The 26801-nt window shown below is 41.1% G+C and overlaps 1 protein-coding gene across 1 annotated transcript in view; it reads right to left on the bottom strand.

Moving 5' to 3' along the window:
- FBN1 (fibrillin 1) overlaps positions 1 to 26801 on the bottom strand; it is a 239305-nt gene that overhangs the window by 2231 nt on the left and 210273 nt on the right. The window contains exons 56-64 of the mRNA XM_010998625.3: positions 25438 to 25563; positions 24681 to 24887; positions 22853 to 22978; positions 22455 to 22577; positions 19656 to 19772; positions 19274 to 19402; positions 18487 to 18606; positions 3034 to 3265; positions 273 to 447 (exon numbers count right to left, since the gene is read on the bottom strand). Coding sequence (XP_010996927.2) covers positions 273 to 447; positions 3034 to 3265; positions 18487 to 18606; positions 19274 to 19402; positions 19656 to 19772; positions 22455 to 22577; positions 22853 to 22978; positions 24681 to 24887; positions 25438 to 25563 — 1355 coding nt within the window. The remainder of the gene's footprint in view (positions 1 to 272; positions 448 to 3033; positions 3266 to 18486; positions 18607 to 19273; positions 19403 to 19655; positions 19773 to 22454; positions 22578 to 22852; positions 22979 to 24680; positions 24888 to 25437; positions 25564 to 26801) is intronic.

Below are 26801 nucleotides of genomic sequence, written 5' to 3'. Positions count from 1 at the left end.
CAGACGTTGGGTGGGTGTTTGACTTTCTTTTTGGCGAGACGGAGGAAATGAGCAAGTATGTGAAAACCTTCGAATGGCCACTCCCTAAAGGCAGCAAGAAACTCAGAAAGCCCCACAGATTCTTGTAAAATGCAGCCCAGAGCTCGGGGAATGTCTGGATTTTCTCCCCAGGGAGCTTTTTCACACTTGGGAGCATCCTCGGAGGAAACCACAGGAATCTGGAAGGCCCTTCTGCAATAGGAGACATCAGGAGAAAACCCCTTCTGATTTACCTCGATGTTGGAAGCATCTGTTTCGTTCGTGCTTCTCCGCTTCCGGCCCCGTTTGGGGTAGCCGTTGATCTTACACTCGTAACAAGCCTCTGGGGAGAGTGAATTGTCATCCATTTCACTGCTGGCAGGTGGCTCTGGGTTTCCTCGGCCCATGCCCATCCCGGAAACACAGTGCCTGCGGTTAAAGGGGAACAGAGACATTTTTCATTAGAACAGAGAGATGAAGGAGGGTGGTGCAAGAGTTCCGGTGAAGCCTGGACCCTGCCTAGTGACATTCAGCCCTTGAGGTTTTGTCCACTGGATGATCGGCTGGTTCTGAGAAGCACACGGAAGCCATCTGTGTCTGGCCTGGAATTCCCAGTTCCCTGAGTTGACTGATTCTTTTTGCTATCTCTCAAGGCCCTGTTTTGTATATTTATTTTCCCCTTCATCTCCCAAACCTATGGTGGCAGGCGTTTTGCTGTATTGCTGGGAGGGAGATGTGGAGTGGAAATAAGAAAAGGGGATGAGGGAGACCATATGACTTGGGAGGGTAAATCAAAATGCCTTCTTTTTGCAAAACAGGCTCCATAGGAGAAAGAAAGGAAAGAGACATCACTGTTCAGTTCCTTGCCCTCTTCCTGCTCAATTGATAACCACTATTGCCACCCCCACCACCATCGCCAGCCTTCATCACTCCAGCTTCTGAGCCATCTCTCTTATTATGGGACCCCTCACTTTGGCAAAAGTTCCAGGTGATACCCGAGGTTGATTTAGAAATAAACTGAAGATATGCAATGTATAAAATACATGTATCAGAGCTTGTCCAACTGTGGGAAATTGTTTCAAGTCATTCAAAACCACTAGGTCCACTGGCTCTGACTCATGTGAGGCTGGATAAACAAACCCATGCCCAAGAGAGAACTAGTTCAGCTGTTTTTCTTTGCCTTTCAGTTTTTAAAGCCAAGTTTCGGAGGGAGGCTTTGCATGTTTCACAAGTACCTTGTTTTGTTATTCTGCTTACTATTTCATAGGCCACTTGGAATGTATTTACTAGGCTCCTCTTTCAAAATGTGTTGAAATAGCTGAATGATCCTAAAAGAATCTTTATTTTAGGGTAGGGTTCACTCCAGTGATTCACAGAGGAACCCAACTGTTATAAATGGGTGGACTTCTACCATGGGTCATAACGTAGACTAAATAGCATTTAGCTCTTTCTTTGTTGACCTAGTCTTTAGAACTCGTTTTCCTTTATGCCCTTAAGATTCAAAATATAATTCAAAATATTATGCTAATACTTTTTGTATTTTGCAGCTTCTTTTTTCTGTTATCCTGCCAGAGCCCAACACATTTTCCTTTCGCATTCCTTATCTTGCACCATGAAATGCATAGAAACAATAAAATGGATGAAATGATAAATGCTCATCCTGTGTGTACATTCACACAATGATTAAATTATTGGAGGGCAAACCCCAAATCTGCAGGCTTTGGTTCCTTTCTCAGAACGCCTTTCCAGTATTTTCATATCCCTGGAACAGCACTTACAAGAAGTGTGACTATAAAGTCCTGCTGGCCAGAAGCCAGTGTGGAGTGTCACAATTTTTGCTGGGAAAATGGTTCTGGCATTAGACCTACAAAGAATGAGTCTACTGAGAGCCAGACATAAACATCTGGGAATTTGAGTCCTATTGCTGGCATTCTGTGTGCTTCCCATGAAACATTCTTTTACCTTCTCCACGCCCCAGAATGAATCACTTGATATTTGTGTGTCAAGAAATCAAAGACTGCAAAATTAACAATTTGATATATACATATATATGTGTGTGTTGTGGAACATGGAACTGTGGGAGGGGGTCTGTATACGTGTGTATGTATATTTAATGTCTGTGTGTTCCTAATTAAAAAATTAAAATTTGACATCCTTCAAAGGATAGCCAAAACTAGATGGACAACCAAGTCCAGAGTAATTCAGCAGGGAAAAAGACCTAAACTTTGAAAACTTAACATTAAACTTTTAAATCAGTGAGTAAAATAAAAGTGTATCTTCCCTGCCCCTACTTTCACATGTTATTGATGGGGTGAAGTATTCTACCCGGAAAATACCATCATTATTTTAACTCTTCTATTTAATGCTCTTTTGGTGACTTTTAGAATATCCCCCCTTTCTCCTTTGGTAACCATGGTTTGTTTTCTATGTCTGTGAGTCTACTTCTGGTTTGTAAATAGAATTTGTGGGTTTTTTTATATTCCATATATAATCTTTTGGTGATTTTTAATGTAAGTTTAAGTCTGAAATGTAAAATACCTTTTGCGGGGTCCTTTACAGTTTTTAAAATGTATCTTTTTGTTTTATCCTAACAGGAGCTAGATGAGAAGGCACTTGAAGTCAAGACCGAACCCTGCTTGCCCCAGGACAAGGTCGCATCAGCAATGTGCAGCGTGGGCCAGTTCTGTCATGGGCTGTGGTCCCTCCATTTCCTGAGAAATGAGTCTCTTTCCAACAAGATGTGACAATCAAGAGAATGAGACAGACAGGCCATACAGCGAGGTATTTTCAATGGAGTATCATCATTTTCTTTGACACTTTATGAACTTCTACAAATCTAGACGTCTCCTTTCAAATAAAATAACCTAAAACCTTTGCAGAGCTAACTGGAGTTAACTCCAGGATCATAAAAGGTATGGTTCTCCTCTAGTAGAACAAGTCATTTTGAGTTAAATATACTTAATTATGTTATAAATGAGCCAGCCTCCAACCATGACGACCAACAGCAGTGCTTACCCTTGGCCTATTCGGAGGTAGCCAGGTGGACAGCCGCACAGGTAGCCGCCCTCAGTGTTGGAGCAGCCATAACTGCAGGGGGCCTGCGAAGAGCCGCATTCATTGATGTCTTGACACCCACCACTGAACTGTTCGTACTGGAAGCCGGCAGGACACATGCACTTGTAGCTCCCCAGGGTGTTGTGACAGGAGGCTCCTCCACAGATGTGAGCACTGAGACATTCATTTTCATCTGCAGGGAAAACCAGGAGACACCGCATTTGTGATACCGGCCAGAGGTTTCTATGGAGGAGTGTGGGCTGGGCCACTTGCTGCCAGCCAGCTGGCCTTCACCTAGACTCTCATGAAAGTAAGGCAGGCAGAGGTAACTGGGGTGGGCAAAGGAACAGGAGGAGAAGATGTGGCCTTCTGCCACGTGGTGAGCAAATGTGGTCACTGAGGTCAAGTGCACCAGGCCGAGTGCATTAGAGGATGGCATTCTGAGGACCAGCAGACGCCAGTCCTCATTAGAAGCCAGCACTAGTATGTTCTGCTCCACGGGAGCATCCCGTGAAGAATGTGGGGATGGTTCATGGCTGAGGATCAGGGTTCAGGGTGGGAGGGCAGGAATCAGGCAGTTCTCTGTGCCTCCGCTTCACAAGTGCCTGGCAGTGAGATGACGATCTCCACGGCAGAGATGGACCCTATTCCTGGAGGCTGCCTTCCCAGTCCTCCTTTCTCAGGATGAGCAGACAAGGGCGGACATCCTGCAGGAAGGGTCCGCCCTACTTGGACTTCCGTTTCAAAAACCCATAAAAAACCCCAGGTGCTTGCCCTGGGGATGAACGGTGCCTTCTGCTATGTTTGCTCCCATCTCTGAACTGGCCCCCTTATCCAAACCAGCCTCCTGCCTGTGGTGTCTGGTCTGTGTCTAAAGCTAAGTAAGGCTGGAAGAGATGGAGTGCAGACTTCACGGGCAGTAACTAGGGGAAACCCCTGAGAGACACATGCGGCAGAACCTGCTACCCACAGCGGCCGGCCAAGTCTGGTGGTAATAAGTAGGAAAAAGAAATCTAACTTTACCAAAGCAACTCAAAGGGAAAAAGCTCACGTTTCTCATTATTCATGATTTACACTTTTTTGAAATCTCCAACACACTTTTTAGACCTTCCTTTGTGGGGCAGGATGGAAGTTTGCTGCTAAGACACTTAATCGCTACAGCTGATTTTCAGGCACATACTCGTCTGCATGTATATTGACTTTCTCTTCACTTGGCAAATACTTCCAAGGGAAGGGAGGAGGAGAAAGGCAACTGTAATTATAATTTAAATTAATTATAAAATAACACTTATAAGATGCCTACTGTGTGATAGGTAGGATACTAGGTACTTCACTCCATTTACTTAACCTGCCTAACAATCACTGAAGCAGTGTAATCCGCTTTCCAGATGAAGAAAGTGAGGCTTGGAAGCCCCTCCAAGACCTCCCAGCAGTGGCAGCAGGGCAGAGGTGCACGACCAGGTCCGTCAGACTGTGTAAGTCACACGCCTCCCTTCGTACCACCACATCTCTCAAGAGAGCTGCCCACGTTTAAACTGGTACTTCCTTTTTCTTTTAATTAGTTTTACCTTACTTTCTTAGGTTATTTTTTTGTTTTTAAATAGAAGTATAGTCAGTTTACAAAGTTACATCAATTTCTGGTGTACAAGATAATATTTCAGTCATACATATACATACAGATATTCATTTTCATATTCTTTTTCATTATAGGTTACTGTAAGATATTGAATATAGTTCCCTGTGCTGTACTGTATAAGCTTGTTGTTTATCTATTTTATGTATAGTAGTTAGTATCTGAAAATCTCAAATTCCCAATTTATCCCTTCCCACCCTCTTCCCATCCTGGTAACCATGTTGGTTCACTGTTTGTGAGTCTCTTTCTGCTTTGTAAGTAAGCTCATTTGTGTCTTTTATTTAGATTCCACATATGAGTGATAACATATGGTACTTTTCTTTCTGGATTACTTCACTTAGAATGATGATCTCCATGTCCATCTCCATGTCCATCCATGTTGCTGCAAATGGCATGGTTTTATTCTTTTTTATGGCTGAGTAGTATTCCACTATATAAATATACCACAATTTCTTTATCCAGTCATCTGTTGATGGACATTTAGTTTGCTTCCATGTTTTGGCTATTGTAAGTAGTGCTGCTGTGAATGTCAGGGTGCATGTATCTTTTCAAATTAGAATTCCCTCTGGATATATGCTCAGGAGTGGGATTACTGGATCATATGGTAAGTCTATTTTTAGCTTTTTTTATTGAGGTATAGTCAGTTTACAATGTTGTGTCAATTTCTGGTGCACAGCACAATGCTTCAGTCATACATGAATATACATATATCCACCCTCCTACTCCCCTTCACCATGAGCTACCACAAGGTATTGAATACATTATCCCTGTGCTATACAGTATAAACTTGTTTATGTCTTTTACACATACCAGTCAGTATCTGCAAATCTCAATCTCCCAGTTTACCTCTTCCCACCCTCTTCCCCCCTGGCAACCACAAGTCTATATTCTCCGTGAGTCACTTTCTGTTCTTTATATAAGTTCATTTGTCTTTTTTTTTTTAGATTCCACATATGAATGATGTCATATGGTATTTGTCTTTCTCTTTGTGGCTTACTTCACTTAGAATGACATTTTCCAGGGACATCCATGTTGCTGCAAATGGAATTATTTTATCTTTTTTTATGGCTGAGTAGTATTCCATTGTATAAATATACCACATCTTTATCCAGTCATCTGTTGATGGACATTTAGGTTGTTTCCACATCTTGGCTATTGTAAATTGTGCTGCTATGAACTTTGGGGTGCAGGTATCTTTTTAAGTAGGGTTCCTTCTGGATATATGCCCAGGAGTAGGATTGCTGGGTCATATGGTAAGTCTACTTTTAGTCTTTTGAGTAATCTCCATACTGTTTTCCACAATGGCTGCATCAGACTGCATTCCACCAACAGTGTAGGAGGGTTTCCTTTTCTCCACAGCCTCTCCAGCATTTGTCATTTGTGGGCTTTTGAATGACGGCCATTCTGACTGGTGTGAGGTGATACCTCCTTGTAGTTTTGATTTGCATTTCTCTGGCATTTAGTGATATTGAGCATTTTTTTCATGTGCCTGTTGTTCATTTGTATGTCTTCACTGGAGAATTGCTTATTTAGGTCTTCTGCCCATTTTTGGATTGGGTTGTTTGTTGTTTCCTTAAGTCATATGAGCTGTTTATATATTCTGGAAATCAAGCCCTTGTCAGCATCATCTTTTGCAAATATTTTCTCCCATTCCATAGGCTGTCGTTTTGTTTTGCTTACTTTTAGTTTTTTAATGAAGGTTAAAGGTAGGTTCATTTTTAAAGAATAATTGTTTCTAAGGAAATATGTTTTTTTAAATTGGGAAAACAGGTGGGCAGAAATGGTAAAGGCAGGGCAATTCATACTGCCTTCCATCCTTCCTTCCTCTCTTCCTCTCCCTTCCTTCCTCACCACCCTCCTTCTTTTCTACAGAGAGGAGGAGTAAATACCCATTAAGAAAGTCATTGGTTAGGCTGCCTGCTATGGCTCAGTGCCTAGCTATGCATCTGTTTGAGATTCTTTATACCCAAGGACTCTCAAGTACCCACTTAAGGTCACTTAGGTTCTAGGATTCCTAAAACAAAACACTTCAATGTACCATTGTCTGTTCTTTCCCCCTTATTGTAAGTTAGAGATGAGCTGTGTGATAGAGACCCACAGAGACCATGGACATCCAAGAATGAATGAAGAACCAAGGGTGTTTACACTGGTGATGGGAATATCCCTGGGATGGATGTCTTCTTGCCCCTCTCATGTCCACCTCCAGACATCTCACCTTCTCTCAGCCCTATGAGGCTGATATGAATGGAGCATTGACAGGCTCCTCTCCTGTGGTCTGTGCTTTCAGTTGGGCTCAGCCGTCTGTTACCTGCTGGGACTCTGACTGATAAAACCTCTAAGGCACAGGTATATGTGGGGAATATCTGTCAATAGAGAGATTAGATTTATTCTGTTTTGTTCCAAGGGGCAAAAATGGGACCAATGGTTAGGAGTTGGAGGGAGAAAAATCCATTCTTTATTGAAAAGACATTTCTAAGAATTAAAGTTTTTTATGCATAGATTAGGCTATCTTGGGAGAAGGTGAGTGCCCTTTCGGGTGGTATTCAAGTCAAACTTAGATGAGCAGAGAGGTTGCAGAGGGACTGATATGTTAGAAAAGAGTCAGACTAGCTCATTGCTAAGGTTCTTCTTAACTTGGAATGCTTATCTGTGTTATTATAAAAATCTACTCCAGTCAAGAACTCTCCCTCTCCCCTTTTCACATTCTTTTCTATTTCACTTTTTTTTATCCTCTCTGAGAATCTAATAAAGTTTAAATTAAACTTACTTACATGAGTTGGAGAGGTGAGGTGGAGTGGAGCACAGATTAAGATAAGAAATTGGCAAACGTTCAATGTTTACAGTTTGAAAACAGTCACCCTCTCTATCAGTGTACAAACACCACGATTTGTCTAACACGTTTTGCACTTTACCTGACCTTTTCCATCCTGTGTGTGCACCCTGGAGCAAATGGCTCTACAAGGAATTTTTCTACTCTACAAAATCTTTGTTTTATTTTTACAGTTGTTACTTAAATTTTCATTAAAGGAGACAATTCTAATTTGAATGAAATAGCATTAGAGTCTCTGAAAGACACTCCTTAAAAGTAGATTGAAACCTACCTCTCTGTCCTCTAAAATCAAAAGTTCCAGCATCAGGCTGGCAGAGTGTGTTAGCTGTGGCGTTAAGGGAGAACCACGTGGAGAACTCCAAAATGTAGATTGGGCTTTCTTCTCCTAATTTTCTCTAGGTCAAAATGGGTCAGTTCCAACTTCAACCTGCAAGTTTGCAATCTTCTAGAAAGCAATGAAATCAGAGGCTCCTTACCCTAAACCCACCCATCTTCTAAGAATGAACTTCTGGCTGCTTAAGAGCAAGGATCTAGGGATGGCTAGTCCAAGAGATTGGCTCTGTGTGACTCTGGGGAAGCCATTCTGGCCCAAGGCAGTCCTCATTCTGGATAACTATAATTCCTACAAATTCCCAAGAATTATGAGGCCACTTTGGACTGGTATCTTCTGGTCATCAAAATCTCTAAACCTCATCCCACTTCTTTTTTTAATTAAGGGATAGGTGATTTACAACATTGTGTTAATTTCAAGTGTACAGCAAAGTGATTCAGTGACATATTTCAGATTGCTAATAGCCCATAATGGAAAACAGATACTGAATATAGTTCCTTACTATACAGCAAGTCCTTGTTGCTTATCTGTTTTCTGTATAGTAGTTTGTATCTGTTAATCCCATATTCCTAATTTACCCCCACCCCCTTGCCTTTTGGTAAGTTACACATTTGTTTTCCGTGTCTGTGAGTCTGTTTTTGTTTTGTATATAGATTCATTTGTATTATTTTTTAGATTCCACGTGTAAATGATATATAATATTTGTCTGACTTAGTATGATAATCTCCATGTTACTGCAAATGACAATATTTCTATGGCTGCATAATATTGCTGGTGTCTCTGTATGTATATGTGTGTGTATATATATAAGTGTGTGTGTGTGTGTCACATCTTAAAGCAATAGTCTGTTAATGGCACTTTGGGTATTTCCATGTCTTGGCTATTGTAAATAGTGCTGCTGTGAACACTAGGGTACATGGATTTTTTCATCTTTGGGGGATATATGCCCAGGAATGGGATTGCTGGATCATATGGTAACTCTGTATTTAGATTTTTAAGGAAACTCCATACTGTTTTCCATAGTGGTTGCACCAGTCTACAGTCTCACCAACAATGTATGAGGGTTCCTTTTCTCCACACCCTTCCCAGCATTTATTATTTGTGAACTTTTTGATGATCGCCATTCTGACAGGTATGAAGTGACACCTAATTGTGGGTTTTGGACTTGCATGTCTCTAATAATTAGTGATGTTGAGCATCTTTTCATGTACCTGTTTGCCATCTGTCTGTCTTTGGAGAAACTTAAGTCTTCTGTCCATTTTTTGATTAGGTTTTTTTTTTGATAGTGAGTTGTATGAGCTGTTCTTATATTTTGGGTATTGACCACTTCTTGATCACATCTTTTGCAAATATGTTCTCCCAGTCCGTAGATTGTCTTTTCATTTTGTTGATGGATTCCTTTGCTGTGATAAAGCTTTTAGGTTTGATTAGGTCCCATTTGTTTATTTTTGCTTCTATTTCTTTTGCCTTGGGAGACTGACCTAATAAAACATTGCTACGGTTTATGTCCAAGAATGTTTTACCTATGTTCTCTTGGAGTTTCATGGTGTCATGTCTTACATTTAGGTCTTTAAACCATTTTGAGTTTATTTTTGTATATGCATGACAGTGTGTTCTAATTTCATTGATTTACATGCAGCTGTCCAGCTCTCCCAACACCATTTGTTGAAGAGACTGTCTTCTCGCCATTGTATATCCTTGCCTCTTTTGTTGAAGATTAACTGACTGTAGGTGTGTGGGTGTATTTCTGGGCTTTCTATTCTGTTTCATTGATCCGTATGTCTTGTGCCAATACCACGTGGTTTTGATTACTATAGCTTTGTAATATCGTCTGAAGTCTGAGAGTTGTCTCCAGCTTTGTTCTTTTTCCTGAGTATTGCTTTAGAAATTCTGGGTCTTTTGTGATTTCATATAAATTTTAGGATTATTTGTTCTTAGTTCTGTGAAAAATGTTATGGGTATTTTGATAGAGATCACATTCAATCTATAGGTTGCTTTGGGTAGTAGGGACATTTTAACAATATTAATTCTTCCAATCCAAGAGCATGGAATGTCTTTCCATTTCTTTGAATCATCTTGAATTTCCTTTATCAATGTTTTATAGTTTTCAGCATATAGGTGGCTCACCTCCTTGGTTAAATTTATTCCTAAGTATTTTTTTGATGCACTTTTTATTTTTTGATGCACATGATTTTTTATGTTCTCTTTCTGATATTTCATTGTTAGTGTAAAGAAATGCAACAGATTTCTGTATATTAATCTTGTATCCTGCTACCTTGCTGTATTCATTTATTCTAACAGTTTTTGTGTAGCGTCTTTAGGAGTCACTGTATAGAGTATCATGTCACCTGCAAACAGTGACAGTTTTACCTCTTCCTTTCCAATTTGGATACCTTTTCTTTCTTTTTTTGTCTGATTGCTGGGGCGAGGACTTCCAATACTATGTTGAATAGAAGTGGTGAGAGTGGGCATCCTTGTCTTGTTTCTGAATTTAATGGGAAGGCTTTCAACTTTTCATTGCTGAGTATTATGTTGGTTATGGGTTTGTCATAAATGGCTTTTATTATGTTGAGATACTTCCCTCTATACCCACTTTGGTGAGTTTTCATCATGAATGGATGTTGAATTTTATCAAATGCTTTTTCTGTGTCTATTGAGATGATCACGTGGTGTTTGTCATTCCTTTTGTTATGTGGTGTATCACAGTGATTGATTTGTGTATGTCAAACCATGCTTATATCCCTGGAATGACTCCAACTCAGTTGTGGTGTTTGATCCTTTTTATGTATTGTTGGATTTAGTTTGCTAATGTTTTGTTGAGGATTTTTGCATCTATATTAATCAAAAATATTTGCCTGTGATTTTATTTTCTTGCAATGTTTTTGTCAAGTTTTGGTATGAGGGTGATGGTGGCTTCATAGAATGAATTTGGTAGTGTTCCCTCTAGTCTTTTGGAAGAATTTGAGAAGGATCAGTATAAGTTCTTTGTGTGTTTGGTAGAATTCCCCAGTGAAACCACCTAGTCCTGGACTTTTTTTGGCAGGGAGTTTTTGTTGTTGTTGTTGTTGTTGTTACAGATTCTATTTCACTTCTAGTAATCAGTCTGTTCAAATGATCTGTTTCTTCTTGACCCAGTTTTGGCAGGCTGTGTGTTTCTAGAGCTTGTCCATTTCTTCTAGGTCCAATTTGTTGGCATATAACTTCATAGTATTCTTGTGATTGTTTTTTGTATTTCTGTGGTATCAATAGTTATTTCTCCTCTTTCATTTCTTACTTTGTTTATTTGGTCATCAGTTTTTTCTTCTTGGTGAGCCTGGCTAGAGGTTTGTTGATTTTGTTTATCAAAAAACTAGCTCTCGGTTTCTGGGGGTAAGGCATAGCTCAAGTGGTAGAGTGCATGCTTGGCATGCACAAGGCCCTAGGTTCAATCCCCAGCACCTCCTCTAAAAAAAAAAAAAAAAAATGAACTTAATCACCTCCTTCCCCCAAATTGAAAAAAAAAAATTAGCTCTCGGTTTTATTGATTTTTTTCTATTTTGATTTGTTTCCTCTCTGATCTTTATTTTTTCCTTCTGCTGACTTTCGGTTTTATTTATTTATTTTTTTAGGTGGTAGATTAGGTTGAGATTTTTCTTATTTCTTAAGGGAGTCCTTTATTGGTGTGAACTTCCCTCTTAAAACTTCTTTTGCTGCATCCCGTACATTTTATAAGGTTGTGTTTTCATTGTTGTTTGTCTCAAGGTATTTTCTGATTCCTTTGATTTCATCTTTGATCCATTGGTCTTTTTTAGTAGCATGTTGTTTAGTTTCCATGTGTTCATTCTTTCCCCATTTTCCTTTCTGTGGTTGATTTCCAGTTTCATACCTCTGTGACCAGAAAAGATGCTTGAAATAATTTCTATACTCTTAAATTTTTTGAGGCTTATTTTATGACCTAGTATATGGTCTATCCTAGAGAATGTTCCATGTTCACTTGAAAAGAATGTATTCTGGGGTGGCTTTTTTGGGGGGTGGGATGTAGTGTCCTGTAGATATCAATTAAGTCCACCTGGTCTATTGTGTCATTTAGGAACTCTGTTGCCTTACTGACTTTCTGTCTGCAAGATCTGTCCACTGATGTCAGCTAGGTGTTAGTCTCCTATTATATTCCTGTCAATTTCTCCCTTTACGTCTGTTAGTATTTGTTTTATATATTTAGGTGCTCCTATTTTGGATGCATATATGTTAACAAGTATAATATCCTCTTCATGTATTAATCCTTTTATTCACTATATAATGTCCTTCTTTGTCTGTCTTTATGGATTTTGTTTTAAAGTTTATTTTGTCTAATATGAATATTGCTAACCCAAGTATTGTTTTTTTGTCATTTCCATTTGCATGAAATACCTATTTTCATCTTTTCACTTTCAATCTGTATGTCTTTTTCCCTGAAGTGAGTCTCTTATAGGCAGCATATTGTTTAAGATCTTGTTTTTGATCCAGTCAGCTACTCTGTCTTTGGATGAGAGGATTTAGTCCATTGACATTGATAGGTATGAACTTACTTCCATTTAAAGCCTTGTTTTCCAGTAGATTTTGTAGTTCTTTTTTTAACTTAAGTATAGCCAGTTAAAATGTGTCAATTTCTGGTGTACAGCACAATGTTGGGGTCACATGCATATACATACGTATATTTGTTACCATGTTCTTTTTCATTATAGTTCCCTGTGCTATAGAGAAGAAATTTGTTTTTTTAATCTACTTATACACATACAGTAGCTAACATTCACAAATCCCAAATTCCCAATTTTATCTCTTCCCACCCTTTCTCCTAGTAACCATAAGATTGTTTACTATGTTTGAGAGTCTGTTTCTGTTTTGTAGATGAGTTCATTAGTGTCCTTTTTTCTTTTTTTTAAGAAATTCCACATATGAGTGATACCATATGGTGCCTCTCTCTTTCTGGCTTATTTCACTTAGAATGACGATCTCTAGGTCCATCCATGTTGCTGCAAATGGCATGATTTTATTCTTTTTTATGGCCAAGTGGTATTTCATTGTGTAAATATACCACAGCTTCTTTATCCAGTCATCTGCCAATGGACATTTAGGTTGTCCATGGCGTGGCTATTATAAATAGTGCTGTTATGAACATTGGGGTGGATGTATCTTTTTGAATTAGAGTTCCCTCCAGATAATATGCCTAAGAGTGGGATTGCTGGATCATACGGTAAATCTATGTTTAGTTTTCTGAGTAATCTCCATACTATTTTCCATAATGGCTACACTAAACTACATTCCCACCAGTAGTGTAGGAGGGTTCTCGTCTCCACAGCCTCTCCAGCATTTATTGTTCATAGACTTTTGAATGATGGCCATTCTGACTGTTGTGAGGTGATACCTCACTGTAGTTTTGCATTTCTCTGATAATTATTGATATTGAGCATTTTTTCACATACCTATTGGTCATTTGTATGTCTTCATTGGAGAATTGCTTATTTAGATCTTCTGCCCATTTTTGGATTGGGTTGTTTTTTGTTATTAAGTTCTATGAACTATTTACATATTCTGGAAATTAAACCTTTGTCAGTCACATCATTTGCAAATATTTTCTCCCATTCCATAGGTTGTTTTGTTTTGCTTATGGTTTCTTTTGCCCTGCAAAAGCCTATGGTTTAGTTAGTTTGTTAATTTTTAACAGATTTGTTAATTGTTTGCTTTTATATCTATTGTCTGAGTAGACTGCACAAGGAGAACATTGCTAAGATTTATGTCAGAGAATGTTTTGCCTATGTTTTCTTCTACGGTTTATCATGTCTTATATATTTAAGTCTTTAAGCCACTTTGAGTGTATTTGTGTGTATGCTATGAGGCAGTGTTCTAACTTCACTGATTTACATGCTGCTGTCCAGTTTTCCCAACACCACTTGCTGCAGAGACTGTCTTTTCTCCATTGTATGTTCTTGCCTCCTTTGTTGAAGATTAATTGACTATAGGTCTGTGGGTTTATTTCTAGGCTCTCTGTTCTGTTCTATTGATCCATATGTCTGTTTCTGTGCCAATACCATGCTGTTTGATTACTGTAGCTCTGTAGTATTGTGTGAAGTCTGGGAGGGTTATTACTACAGCTTTGTTCTTTTTATTCAATACTGCCTTGGCAATTCTGGGTCTTTTGTGATTCCATATAAATTTTAGGAGTATTTGTTTTAGTTCTGTGAAAAATGTCCTGGGTAATTTGATAGATATGGCATTACATCTGTAGATTGTCTTGGGCTATATGGCCATTTTAACAATGTTGGTTATTTCAATGCAAGAGCATGGGATATCTTTCCATTTAAGTCATCTTTAATTTCTTTAATCAATATTTTGTAGTTCTCCATGTATAAGTCTTACCTCCTTGGTCAGATTTATTCCTAAGTATTTTTTTGTTTTGGATGTGATTTTAAAAGGAATTGTTTCTTTACTTTCTTTTTCCGCTATTTCATTGTCAGTGTAAAGAAATGCAACTGATTTCTGTATGTTAATCTTTTATCCTGCTACCTTGCCAAATTCTTTTACCAGCTCTAGTAGTTTTTGTTTGGAGGTTTTAGGGTTTATAGTATCATGTCATCCACATAATAGTGACAATAAAAGTGTAGTTCTTCTTAATTCATTTGTTCTTTTTGTTTTCCTTTTGTGGTTTGATGGTTTCCTTTTGTATTATGCTTGAGTTCCTTTCTTCTTGGTCTTTGTGAATCAATTGTATGTTTTTGATTTGTGGTTACCCTGGTTTTCAAGTATATTGACCCACAATAGTATCTACTTACTTTAAAATGGTAGTCACGTAAGTGCAAACACATTCTAAAAGATCTACATTGTTTTGCTCCCCTCCCCCAACATTGTCATGAACATTACATCTTTATGTTTATTCTTTTGCTGTTAATTGTAGTTATAATCACTTTTATAAAATGTTTTTATTTTTTTAAAATCTATGAACTGGCTTATTTAAGTGATCTTCAATTATTTTATGTATTTGCCTTTTGTATTGTGACTTTTCCCTTTCCTAAAGATTCTTGCTTTTCTATTTAGAGAAGACCCTTCAATATTTCTTTTAGGGTAGGTTAAAATTGCTATACTCTTAGTTTTTGCTTGTTTGAGAAATTATTTCTCTCTCTTCTATTCTAAATGATAATCTTGCTGGGTAGAGTATCCTATGTTGCAGGTTATTCCCTTTTAGGACTATATTATGCCACTCCCTTTTGGCCTGCAAAGTTTCTGCATAGATATTGCCTGATAGCCTTATGAAGGTTTCCTTGTTACTGACTCTTTAACTTTTGCCATTTTAATTGTAATATATCTCAGTGTAAGTCTGTTTGGGTTCATCTTGTTTGGGACACTCTGTGCTTCCCGCACCTGGATATTGGTTTCCTTCCTTAGGTTTGGGAAGTTTTCAGCCATAATCTCTTCAAATATGTTTTCAATCCCCTTCTCTCGAAACTCCTATTCTGCATAGGATGGAATGCTTCATATTATTCCATAGCTCTCATATGTTGCTTTCATTTTTTTTCATTTGTCTTACTGTCTGCTTTTCCAATTGGGCGATTTCCATCATTCTACCTTCTATATCACTTATTCTTCCTTCTGTTATTTAGTCTGCTATTCATTTCTTCTAGAGTGGCTTTTAGCTTAGTAATTGAGTTTTCTAATTTCTAATTGAGTTTTCTAATTTTGACTGCTTCTTCTTTATAGTTTGTAGTTTTTTTTTTTTTACAGTGACCTGCAGTTATATCAGTAATCTCTAATTCCTTTAGCAGTTTTATTACCTCCTTTTTGAACTTGGGGTCTAGTAAACTAGTGAGGTCTGTCTCACTTGTTCCTTCAAGAGGTTTCTCATTCTTTTAATTGGAAGTAGTTTCTCTGTTTTTTCACTTTACTTAACTTTCTCTGTCTCTACAAATTTAGGAGAAGCATTTATCTACTGTGGTCTTGAAGGTCTACTTTGGGAACATCCCTGTGTAGACTGCAAGTCCAGTATTTTTGGTGCAGGGGCCAGCCGTGTCTTTCCTCAGTGTGCTGGTCCTTATCCTCTTGATAGGGGGTGTGACTGTTGTTGTGGTGTCCAGAGCCTGTATGGTATATTGGGTGGGGTCTCCTCTTTGTTCTGTGGCTGTCACAGCCTTGTCTGGGATGGGATCTGCTCCCAAGCTGTTGAGTCCAGCAGCCCTGAGGGTCAGATTTGATAAGGCTCTGTTGCTCTTGAGTGCATGCTCTGTTCCAAAGGAGGTGACTGCTGGAGCAAGTGAGGCCTGTGCGGTCACAGCGAACCTGCATCACCTGTGCAGGTGTCCATGTTCAGCCCAGAAGCAGACCAAGGTTGCGTCTCCTTCTCCATTGTTTGTACCAGTCCTAGTGCTCGGCTGTGCTGTGGACTGGGCGTCGGGGCACTGTGGCTGCAGGAATCAAGGTGGTTGTGTTGCTGCCTAGGACTTGGGCTGCCTCTGTGGCGGTCCTCTCCCATGGCCTGTTTGCCCCAGATCCAGCCCCAAGTGGGAACCGTGAAAGGAAGGGCTGTGTATTCCTCCCAAGGGCTGTCTGCTGGAGTTGCGTTTCTGTGGCGCCACCCGGTGTGCACTGACGGTCTGTCTCAGCCAGACCTGTCCCCACTGGACCCGACCCCACCTTGCGAGAGCTGACAATGAGCTCTGAGGTGCAGCCTGGACTACACCACCAGACCTCTGGGCTGTCTCCATGCAGCTAGACAGTCCTCTCCCAGGGCCTGTCCTCCCCAAATTCAGCACCTGGCCACTGCCCATACTAGCAGCCCCACACACGCGCCTTCTGCACTGGTAAGTACAGCGAGGTGGCAGCTGCCAGTGCCTGTCTCTCCCTGCCCTGGCTGCTGGCAAGCCAGCACAGGCACATTCCTCATTAGCAGCCCCTCCACCTGTCCCAGCAGTCCTACCAGCGGGCAAGGGGCCTTCGCTCCTTCACAGACCCCTACCAGGGGTGCTGGTCCCATCCTTCGTCCTGATGCTTTTTCCCCCATCCTACCCAGTTACGTGGCGATCTTTCTTGCAGCTTTGGTTGAAGAGGAGGACTTCTGCCCGTTTCCAGTTGGTTTTCTGTAAGAATTGCTCCACGTGTAGATGTATTTTGGATGTATCTGTGGGCGGAGGTGAGCTCCACATCGTCCTATTCCACCACCTTTCCCACTTCTTTAATCGGCTTGTTCCTCTACACATCCCAGCCAGGAGATGACCTTTGTGGGGCCACAGCAGGATCTCCAGGCAATGAGGGCATGACCGTCTCTACTATCTCTGGACTGAGTTTAGAAAGAGGAGGGCAAGGCCCAGCAGTGGCAGACCTCACATCTTTCACCCTTCCTCCACAGCTCCAGTTTCACTCAAGGCGCCTACATAATAAGGGGCAGACAGGCTCATATGCTGGGTGTTGAATCAACAAAGCTCACTCTGGAAATTCTGTGAACAGTTCTGTCAGAAACGGGTAATTAAAATCCGTTCTTATTAAAAACCAGACAGCGAGGCCTGAGCTCAAGCACTGGGGTTATCTTAGCCCATCTTACCTCTGCAAACCTGTGCTGTGTAAAGAATCAAACCAGAGGAGAGGGACACACTTCTGATAAATGAGCACGCACCAAAACTGTCTTCACTGGGAGTAAAGTCAAGCATCGCAATGTGGAGCCGCCACCCAGGAGGCAGTCCCTTCGCTGTTGCTCAGGAGGGTTCTATGGCCAAGAGTTTGGCAACCAGGACACACCCCCGGCGCGCCAAGCTCGCGGTGCTCCTTGCTTGCGGAATGAAAATGCAAACGAACGTGACGCTAGAAAGGCAGACCTAAATCACGAAGTTAAGGGCCTTGGGTTCCAGTTCCGGTCATGTCACCGCAGAACTGGTGAGGACAGACTGCTTTTCACTCCCTGGGCTTCCAGGCCTGCATCAGTAAAACACAGGGCTTGAGCTAGACGGACTGGGGTCCCTCTAAACTCGCAAAGTTGGCATTCTCTGATGTGCATTAAAGAGTTATTTTCCAGAAATCGACACAACATTGTAAACTGACTAAACTTCAATACAAAACATTTTTCAGTTGTTTTCCCACGACACTGTGGAATCAAAAATGACTATTTCGATTTAATGAGAGAGCCTGTGGGAGTCCCTTAATTTTCAAAAGAATGTAGCAATCCTGCAAAATCTTGGCTGTGTTTGCTGCTTGCACTCTGCCCCAAAGATGTATAGCGCTGAATGGACCCACCTCTGCAAACTCAGGCCAAGAGTTGGTCATAATCGCCTCTGGCTGGCTGAGAGTTTTCAGTCAGAAGCAGGATTTTGTTGGCCTGCTAAGGTAAAGAGAACTCCGGTGTGGGCTGATGACTAGCAATGAAGCAGAAGAGAAAGGGGACAGTGGGAGTCAAGGAATTCTGGGGGGGGTTTCATTTCAAATGCCCTCAAACAACCCTTTATCATTATTTTTTCTTAGTTTGCTATTTTGCAAGGACTATGAGTTCCCTCTGGTCTCAACCAGGTCGGGACAATTTAAATGAGTATTTGTTGCTTCAAAGGCAAGTTTAAAGTTTTCAGAAAGAAAGGGGTACTTTGACTGGTAGGAGCCGACAATTCATCTTGTTAACAAGGGAAAACTACTTGCCAACACACTGGTTCCACTGGTAGTGCTGGAGGTAGCCCTGGGGGCAGCTGCACCTGTAGCCCCCGATGATGTTCTGGCAGCCGTGCTGGCAGCGATGGTTTCCTTCACACTCGTCCACGTCTGGGAAAGGAGGCAGAGTCACCTTTAAGTCACATCAGCGCTTGCCTTCTCTGAAGCAACATGCACATGCATGCTAAAGTGAAAGGCAAGTTTAGTAAGAACTCTGACCCCTAAAAACTTACTCTATCACCCAAAATTTTAAGCATATCTCTTCTGGAGCGTTTGGTAAGTCCACAAAGAAAAATGATGAAGACGTTAATGCACAGTGCGAGCACACTCCCTGGGCTGGCTGTGCGAATTATCTGTATTTCCTTATCTGTGCCAGGATTAGAAACTGAAACGTCAATATAAAAACAAGATCCCCCAAAATATAATTGAAACCTCGAATTACATATTAGCAGAAGAGTCACATTCTTCATATTTTTAATCTACCTTGAGTGAATCCTTTTAAGACTCTGGCTCCAATGACTGGAAAACTAAATTCAGGAATCTAGTTATTTTTCTTGACTGGGTCATTCTTTATGAAGCAGGGAAAGCATGTGTTATGGACATGACTGAACATGAGACAAAAGGTGCATCTCTAAGCTATGGGACCAGTGCAAACAGACAAAACACTTCCCATCCTCAGTTCTGATGCCCCACAGAGGAGGCTGGTGAGGTGCTGACAGCCACTGAGGCCACCTCCACGAGGACCAACCAGCTGGATCAAGCTGAGGGCTCTACCCACCTTCACAGCTGGCACCAGTCTGATCAAGTGAGAACCCCCGCTGGCATTCACAGGTGAAGCTCCCAGGAGTATTCTGGCAAATGCCCTTAGCCCCACACAGGTTGATGTCAGTGGTGCATTCGTTATTATCTGTAAGAAGCAGTGGGGAAAGGAGAGAGTTCAACTTCCCTGCAGCTCCCTTTGTGTTGTTTAAAAGGAAGAGAGAAGGGTGATTTGCTCAGAAAAGGCCAGACGCAGCCAATAACTTTTCATATACATGGATGCACATACACACAGACATGTATTCACATTTTTTTGAGGTTACTCTTATTCCAACAGCAGAAGCACTCAATCCCTTGGAGGAACAGCTACACTCCATTTGGGGTCTCCCCCTCCCACTTACCAATGCAGGCAGTGTGGTGCTGGGTAAATCCAGGAGGACATTTACATGTGAAGCTGCCAATGGTGTTAACACACAGGAACTGGCAGTTGTGCTGCTTAGTTGCACACTCGTCGAGATCTGTAAGAAAATGCAAGACGGGCTGTTGGAATTGAGCTGACAGCCTGGGACCTAGAAGCTGCCCTAGGAAGCAGCTCTCAGTTTTCATTTCTATGTCTCAAATGACCCTGGCCAGCACAGAGCCACAGCAAATGGCTAGGAGGAACCCAGGAGATAAGGGCCTGAAAGATAAAAGTGTGGTTTCAGTCTAGACCAAAAATGCAGTTCTTTAGGGGAATCCAAGGAAAACCCAATTCCCTTCAGTTATAAGAATGCAGAAATTTCAAATAAATTATAAATTACAAAATGAAACAAGGATCCTTAAAATTTTCTAGAGCATTGAAAAGATCTATTCAAGCTGAAATATAAAAAGAAATGTTGAGGCTGGAAATGAAATTTCTTTGCTTGGTTCTTTTCTGTTAGTTGTTTTTAATCTTCTCAAATGAGGTGGTTAACCAGATCAAACCAAACCGAACTGATGTCTTTGCTTAGAGATTCTCCTTCAGATAAAACAAAATTGAGCAATCAGGAAGGAAACAAAGGAAAGAAAAAACTCACTCTGATAAGCTAATAGCATTTTTTAAAAACTGTCTACAGTATTTATGCAATGTTATTTTCCACTTCTCAATAAAATCCTCCACTTTGACCAGGCCTCCGTCCTTACTGCTGGAACTTGTAGGCTCATTCTCAACTCCATTGCTATTTAAAATGGTTTTACATCAAGAGAGACAAAGTGTGTTCCAGCTTTTAGTTGACTTTTAATTAAAACTGTGTGTGTGTGAATGCAGGAACCTGCCTACCTTTCTCCCTGCCTGGCTGTCTGCCATCTGGCCTGCCTCCCTCCCTCCCTCCCTCCCTTTCTTGGGATCTTCTATCACCGCATGCAGAGCTGTGCTTGGAGCTGCAGCTCTAGTTCCTGGCTAGAGTAATATCTGGGGTGGCCCTAAACTGAGAGAACTGCCCGTATTTCTCTCAGTGCTGACATCTCTCAAAACTGAGCCAATCCTGTGCTCTATCCACAGCTGGAGAGTTGCTGTGTCTGCTTGTCTGGTTTCTGCATTATTGACACCTGTATGTCTCCTGCCAGCAGGTGGCCTCCCCTCTCTATGACCCAAGGGGCCTCGCTGAAGTCTACCTGCAAACAGGTAAGGGGGACAACTCAGTGGTTTCTTACAGTGCTGTTTTATCATTACGCTACATTAAGAACAGCAACACCAGCTGTTTGCACCTCCAAGAATCTCTTCTCCCTTTTCTCTCCTCTTATTTGGAGCCTACCTGTCTCTCATGGGGCTGCTCCCACACTTTCCCAGGACTATCCTTCTAGCCTCTTTTAGTTTCAATAGTATATATATCTACACCACTCATTTTGATACTTAGTCACATATGCCAGGTAGGAAGGAGAATTTAGACCTTACGAGAAAAATAAGAGAAAGGGACTTATATTGGAAGTAGATCTGCAAAAATCATACAGCTGCGTTTCGTATTCCTAAAACCATAAAAAGAGCATTAGAGATGCTTTTTGATACATTGTGAGAGAACATAATTACTACTGTACATTTTGTTCTCATTTTTCATCTCTTAATTGCTAGACATTTTTAGGATTTTCTATCCCCACGTTAGAAAAATGCTATGGATTTGTTTTGCTTGTTATAGATAATATACACAACTGAGATAGCTCCCCCTAGCATTTGGTTCTTCATTTACACAAGTAAGTTTGTGGCTCTGAGTTGTAGCCTTCCGCTGCCCAGAGCTGACTGTGATGTACAGTAAGTTCTCTGCTTAAGACTAAAACTCATTTAAGATAGAATTTTTTGAGTAAGTCTCTGAACTTCTTCTCCCCAAATTATAGAATTACATACAATTTGTGCTGCACCAGAAAATTTTCAGCACTGTCCATGTGTTATACTGTGTTACCTCTCAACTCTCCCCCTTACAGCAGACACAGGAATGGGGTGGAGGGCCCTGCTTCTCTCCACGCTCCTCTTCCTCTCCGTCCTACCATTTAACTTCCTTACTGCCCTTTTTCTCCTTCCTGGCAGAACACACTCCTTCTCCAAATCCCTCATTTTTCAAATTATCCTTCAGTATGACTCCCTTGTACTAGTCACTCAATGCGTAAAGTTCTTATTGCTGGGGAAGATTTTACAGGAGTAAATTTACACCAATATAATTTTGCAAAGGATAACTTCTGGTTGGTGAGGAATATTCATGTAGAGTTTTGGTGTTTAACTTTTTGTGATATTTATGTCTCAAGCTGCTGGGGGACAGGACTGGACCTATTTCGTGGGACAGATACCTAGACAAAGGGTTTACTTAATTAGGCACGATGTTCTCTGGGATGATGGCACTGATTAATCTAAAGACCTCTGCTCTATAGTCATTGAATAGACTGAATACATTAATGCCATAAATAGAAAGGAGATAGTCATTTAGGGATTTGATCCACCTGGGCCTTGGAGAGCTGGCCCTGCTGTCGCAGAGACCCTCATGCACAGTCCTCATGGATGCCCAGGGGTCAGGATGGCTGCTGTCACTGGTCTTCTGCCATCTCCCTGGCCTCAGCCTCTCTCCATCCAGCACAGGAGGTGGGTGGCAGGGAGACTTCAGGGAAGCACTTTTGGCCTGTGGATCCCTCAAAGGCACAAGGAATGCAACGACATGCCCACGAGGCAGATGAGTGGATGAAGGTAAATTCTACTTTACCTTTGCAGCTCCTTCCATCCTCCTGCAGAATGTAGCCTTTGGGGCATGAACACTGGTAGCTCCCTTCCGTGTTTTTGCAGATAAAATTGCAGGGCTTGGGGGCCTGGTTGCACTCGTTCAGATCTATGATCAAAGAGATACCGTGTGACTGCCCATTTAAAAAAAAAAAAAAAAGCCTAAATGCTCAATCCCACGGGGTCTAACAAAGAATCTCAGTTTTGAGGAAAGAAAAAGTAAACTCTATGTAGTCTTTGATCATTGCTTTACATTTCCCTATGAAATTATACAGGCTTTTTAGACTTTTAATTTGAGGATTTTTTTTTTTTTTTTTTTTTTTTTGCTGTAATGTACAATTGTCCCTCAGGAATAACCCTGAGCATCAGAAACAGAGCACTTACCTACACAGGCCGTTCCAGTTATATCTGGAGTATAGCCCGTTTTACAGATGCAGTGATAGGATCCTCTGTCATTGACACATTCTCCATTTCGGCAAACATCATGAATAACCTTGCACTCATCAATATCTGTAATTTAATAAATAGAAAATAAAATCAGAAAGACATAAAATGAACAACATTAATATGTAGGGGTCACTTCACTACAAATACCAGTAAACTGTGTGACTATATTATGGACCTAAGAAACAAACGGATGACAGCGTAAAGTTCGTATGTAATGGTAACTATATTGAAAGGCACATGAATAACTTTACTAGACTCTAATGAGACTAGGGGAAAACTTAAAAAATCATTGCTCTTCTAAATTGTTTTTCTCCTCTGGATCCACAGAACAACCATCTCATCTAGACGTATTTAGGTTCTTGCTCCCTGCTGACATCTCAAAAATGAATCATAGCAGTAGATTCTTTTGATAAGGAAATCCCCTTTCTTCTAAGATATATGTCCAAAATAAGAAGGAAAGTTTTCCTTCTATCCTTTTGTTGTGTTTAAAGTTAATCCTGAAAAATAACAAATTGCATAACATTGGGGAATTGGAGCCAAACTTCCCTCCTGTGGTGAGGGAGGCACCAGTGGATCACTGGGCTGCTAGGGAAGAGAGACCCCGACTCACAGCTCCAACCACAGGGAGAAAGATTTGGTCAATATGAATCGTTGAGCGTGAAAGCCACTGTCCGCCACATCTTGACCTGTCTATCGCCTTACTGCTTGGTGGGGTGCCAATACCAAGTGAGTTTTTGTAGCCTCTGATTATCAAGTAACCATTTTATATCAACAGCTCTTACTTTTCCTGATCTTTTAAAGTATCCTCATTGGTCTCAAGAAATAAGCCTTTCCACCATCTCATTTTGGCATCCTCCAAAGGCTCATAGATTGCTTTTGGTCACTCCATCTAGTCTTTCCAGTTCTGTTATTCCACCTTTAGCCACATCTTTCTAGCATGAACACAAACCCTATTTAATCTCTTTCTTCTCCTCTCACTTCTAATTTCCTCCCAAGGAGCTCAAAAAGTCTCTCTCCTTTCTCCTTTATGAGACTAAAATCAATTGCAGTTGCTGCTGATTAACACCGGCCTGGAAGTCTTTTTCAGAGTTGCCTCAGACACCACAACAGCCTCCTCATTCCTCTCAAGTTAAAGCAGCTTGCACTTTCCCAGAGACCACTGTGTGTTGATTGCTAGTACAGCTGCCCCTTCACACTCACAGGGCATGGGTTCCAGGACCCCCTCGCTCATACCAAAATCCATGGATGCTGAAGTCCTTTATATAAAATGGAACGGTACACTGGCACTCTGTAGCTGCAGATTCAGTCAACCTCAGATCACTATCAATCCAGGGTTGGGTGAATCTACAGACGTGGAACCTACAGATATGGAAGGTTAACTGTATACTTCCTTCATGCAGTATATTCCAGCCAATTTTGTTAGTTAAAATACATGCTGGTGGATGAGTGTAGGAACTTAGTGATCATTCATTCCAAGATTAACATAAATTATATTTTGAGTAACTGAAAACTGACTTATATCTTCACCTTAAAAAGTTGAAGACTCCTTGTAATGCAGAAGCAGGGACCTAAGCATACACAACTTAATTAGACCAAGGACATGTTGGCAACATGGCCTTCAATGTCTAAAAATACCATAATGAAGCATTTTTTTTCGACCTAAACTATGCAACTCAGCCTAGGCCCATATTGTAGATTCTGTATTTTCATCTGTTCTTTGTGAAACAAATGCCCTGCCAGTATTTTTGGACCATAAGTGAAGTACCTGCTCCGTTGGTCATAAACCCTCGGCCGTGAGGGCAGAGTTTTTTGAAAGCCACAGTGCCCTGGAAAGGGCAGATCTCACAGTGGGGGCCCCAGCCTCTCCCTCCGTCGCAGCAGCATTCCGACTTGGTGACGGGGTTCCTGTTGCTTGAGCCGATCTGACACATGTTTTGGAGCACCTCTGTGAAGCAGTACCCTTCCCGGTTGTCTGGAAGGGACATGACATCGCAGAGAGAGTTTTAGGGAGTTTTAGAAGCATAACAAGGTATTAAGAATTTGACCAGATATAAAACCCAAAAAGGATGTAACACTTTACCCTGAGTGGGAAGGAGCGAGAAGGGAAAGCTGGAAGCAGCAGTAAGAGAGAAAGGATGATGTCTGGGGAAAACAAGAAATTCAGTAAGTGGACAGAAAGACACAGGCCTCAAAACCGTTGTAACTCTACCTGCTCCCAGAAATATGGGGGAAGAGCCATGCTAGAGAGAGGGGCGCAGAGACACATGGAAGCTGATCCTGAGCCCCAACGGCTTAAAAAGGCAGTTGAGAAAGAAATTCCAAACAAGTGATACAATTAGCACAGGAAGAATTTAGCTGCAGGGTGGCGCTAACAAGCCCCAAAGGACAATCACGGTCACTGAGTCACCTCCAAAATATGAACGTTTTCTAACTCTTCCTCAAATATTTCAGATAAGAGAACTGGTTTCGAGAGTCCCAGCCTGGCCGCTGGAGTTAAAAAGCATCCTGTCGTCTGTACTCACCAAGGCACTCGTCCTGGTTGGGGCTGGCTGTGAAGCCGTCATTGCACTCGCAGGTATAGCTCCCCCTGGTGTTGAGGCAGCGGCCGTTCTCACAGATCCCAGGCTTGGTCTGACATTCATTCTCATCTGTGTCAAGGGCCAAAAACGGGAGGAGTCATCTGTCCGCTTTGCACAAGGATGGGTTCTTTTCTCATTTTAAATTTAGTTTGTGAATAGGTAACCTATTCGCACAGTTCCGAAAGGTACAAAAGAATATTCAGCAAAAGTGGCCCCCTCTCCCCCTTTCCCCAGCCACCAAATCCCCGTCCTGGGAAGCAAACCAGTGCTACTGCCAGTTTCTAAAGTATCCTTCCAGAGATCAGTTATGCCCATACACAGAGACACATGCGTGTGTGCACCTCCACCCTTTTAAAAGCATCACTGATAGCATTTTTATATACTTAAATACAGATGACAGCATTTGAGGTACACTTACATTTTTCACTTAAAGTTTAAAACTTTCCATATCTATGCATGAGGACGATTCTCAAAGGATTATTTTAAATGAAAGAAGAAAAGATAAGACCAATATGTCAGATGTTCCAGTACTTCAGTAGAATAATGCCTGTGATGGTCAGTTTTGACCTGAGGGTGTCTGTCTACACTAATCTTCTGATTCAATATAGATTATGCTTATTATAATACTTCAACAATATTAAGAAGTAATAAATCGTAATTTAGTCTCCCAGTTTAAAAAAAAAAGCATTACAAAAGCTAGAAAGTCTTACGATTATTTAGAAAGCTCATAAATAATTTGCCTGGACGCTTCTCACTGAGAACAGTTCTGAGCCCCTGAGGCAGAGATCTCATTATGAGAAGCAGAGTGGGAGGTAACATGCAGAACGGTGTTAAAACAGGTTAAAATTCCCAATGCCCCCGGCTGCCCCTAGACCAAATAAATCAGAATATCTGGGGTGGGACTGAGCTCTCCACGTGATTCTAATGTGCAGCTGAGGCTGAGAATCACTGATCCCAGAAGACCCAGTGTGTGACCATGAATCCACATGCTACTTTGGTGCTCTTCAACTTTTGTTTAATTATGTATCTTATAAGATAAGGGGACAATGACGTTCTTAAACTTCTTGACTGACAACATAAAATATACTTTCCTGATGTCACTGATTATTAAAAAGGAAAAAGGGTGCATGTGGGAATTTTCTAAGTTTTCCCCCCTACCTCTGTTGGAATCTTTTTCTGTAAGTAACAGTGTAATTACAGTATTACTATATAACACAGGGTCAGTATTTTAGGCGTTGCGGGCCATATGGTCTCCGTTGCAACTCCTCTGCCACTGTGGCATGAAAACAGCCATGGACAATAAATAA

Source organism: Camelus dromedarius, chromosome 5, assembly GCF_036321535.1.
Source record: "Camelus dromedarius isolate mCamDro1 chromosome 5, mCamDro1.pat, whole genome shotgun sequence".
Lineage (NCBI taxonomy): Eukaryota > Metazoa > Chordata > Mammalia > Artiodactyla > Camelidae > Camelus > Camelus dromedarius.
This window is presented reverse-complemented; position numbering and strand designations above follow the sequence as displayed.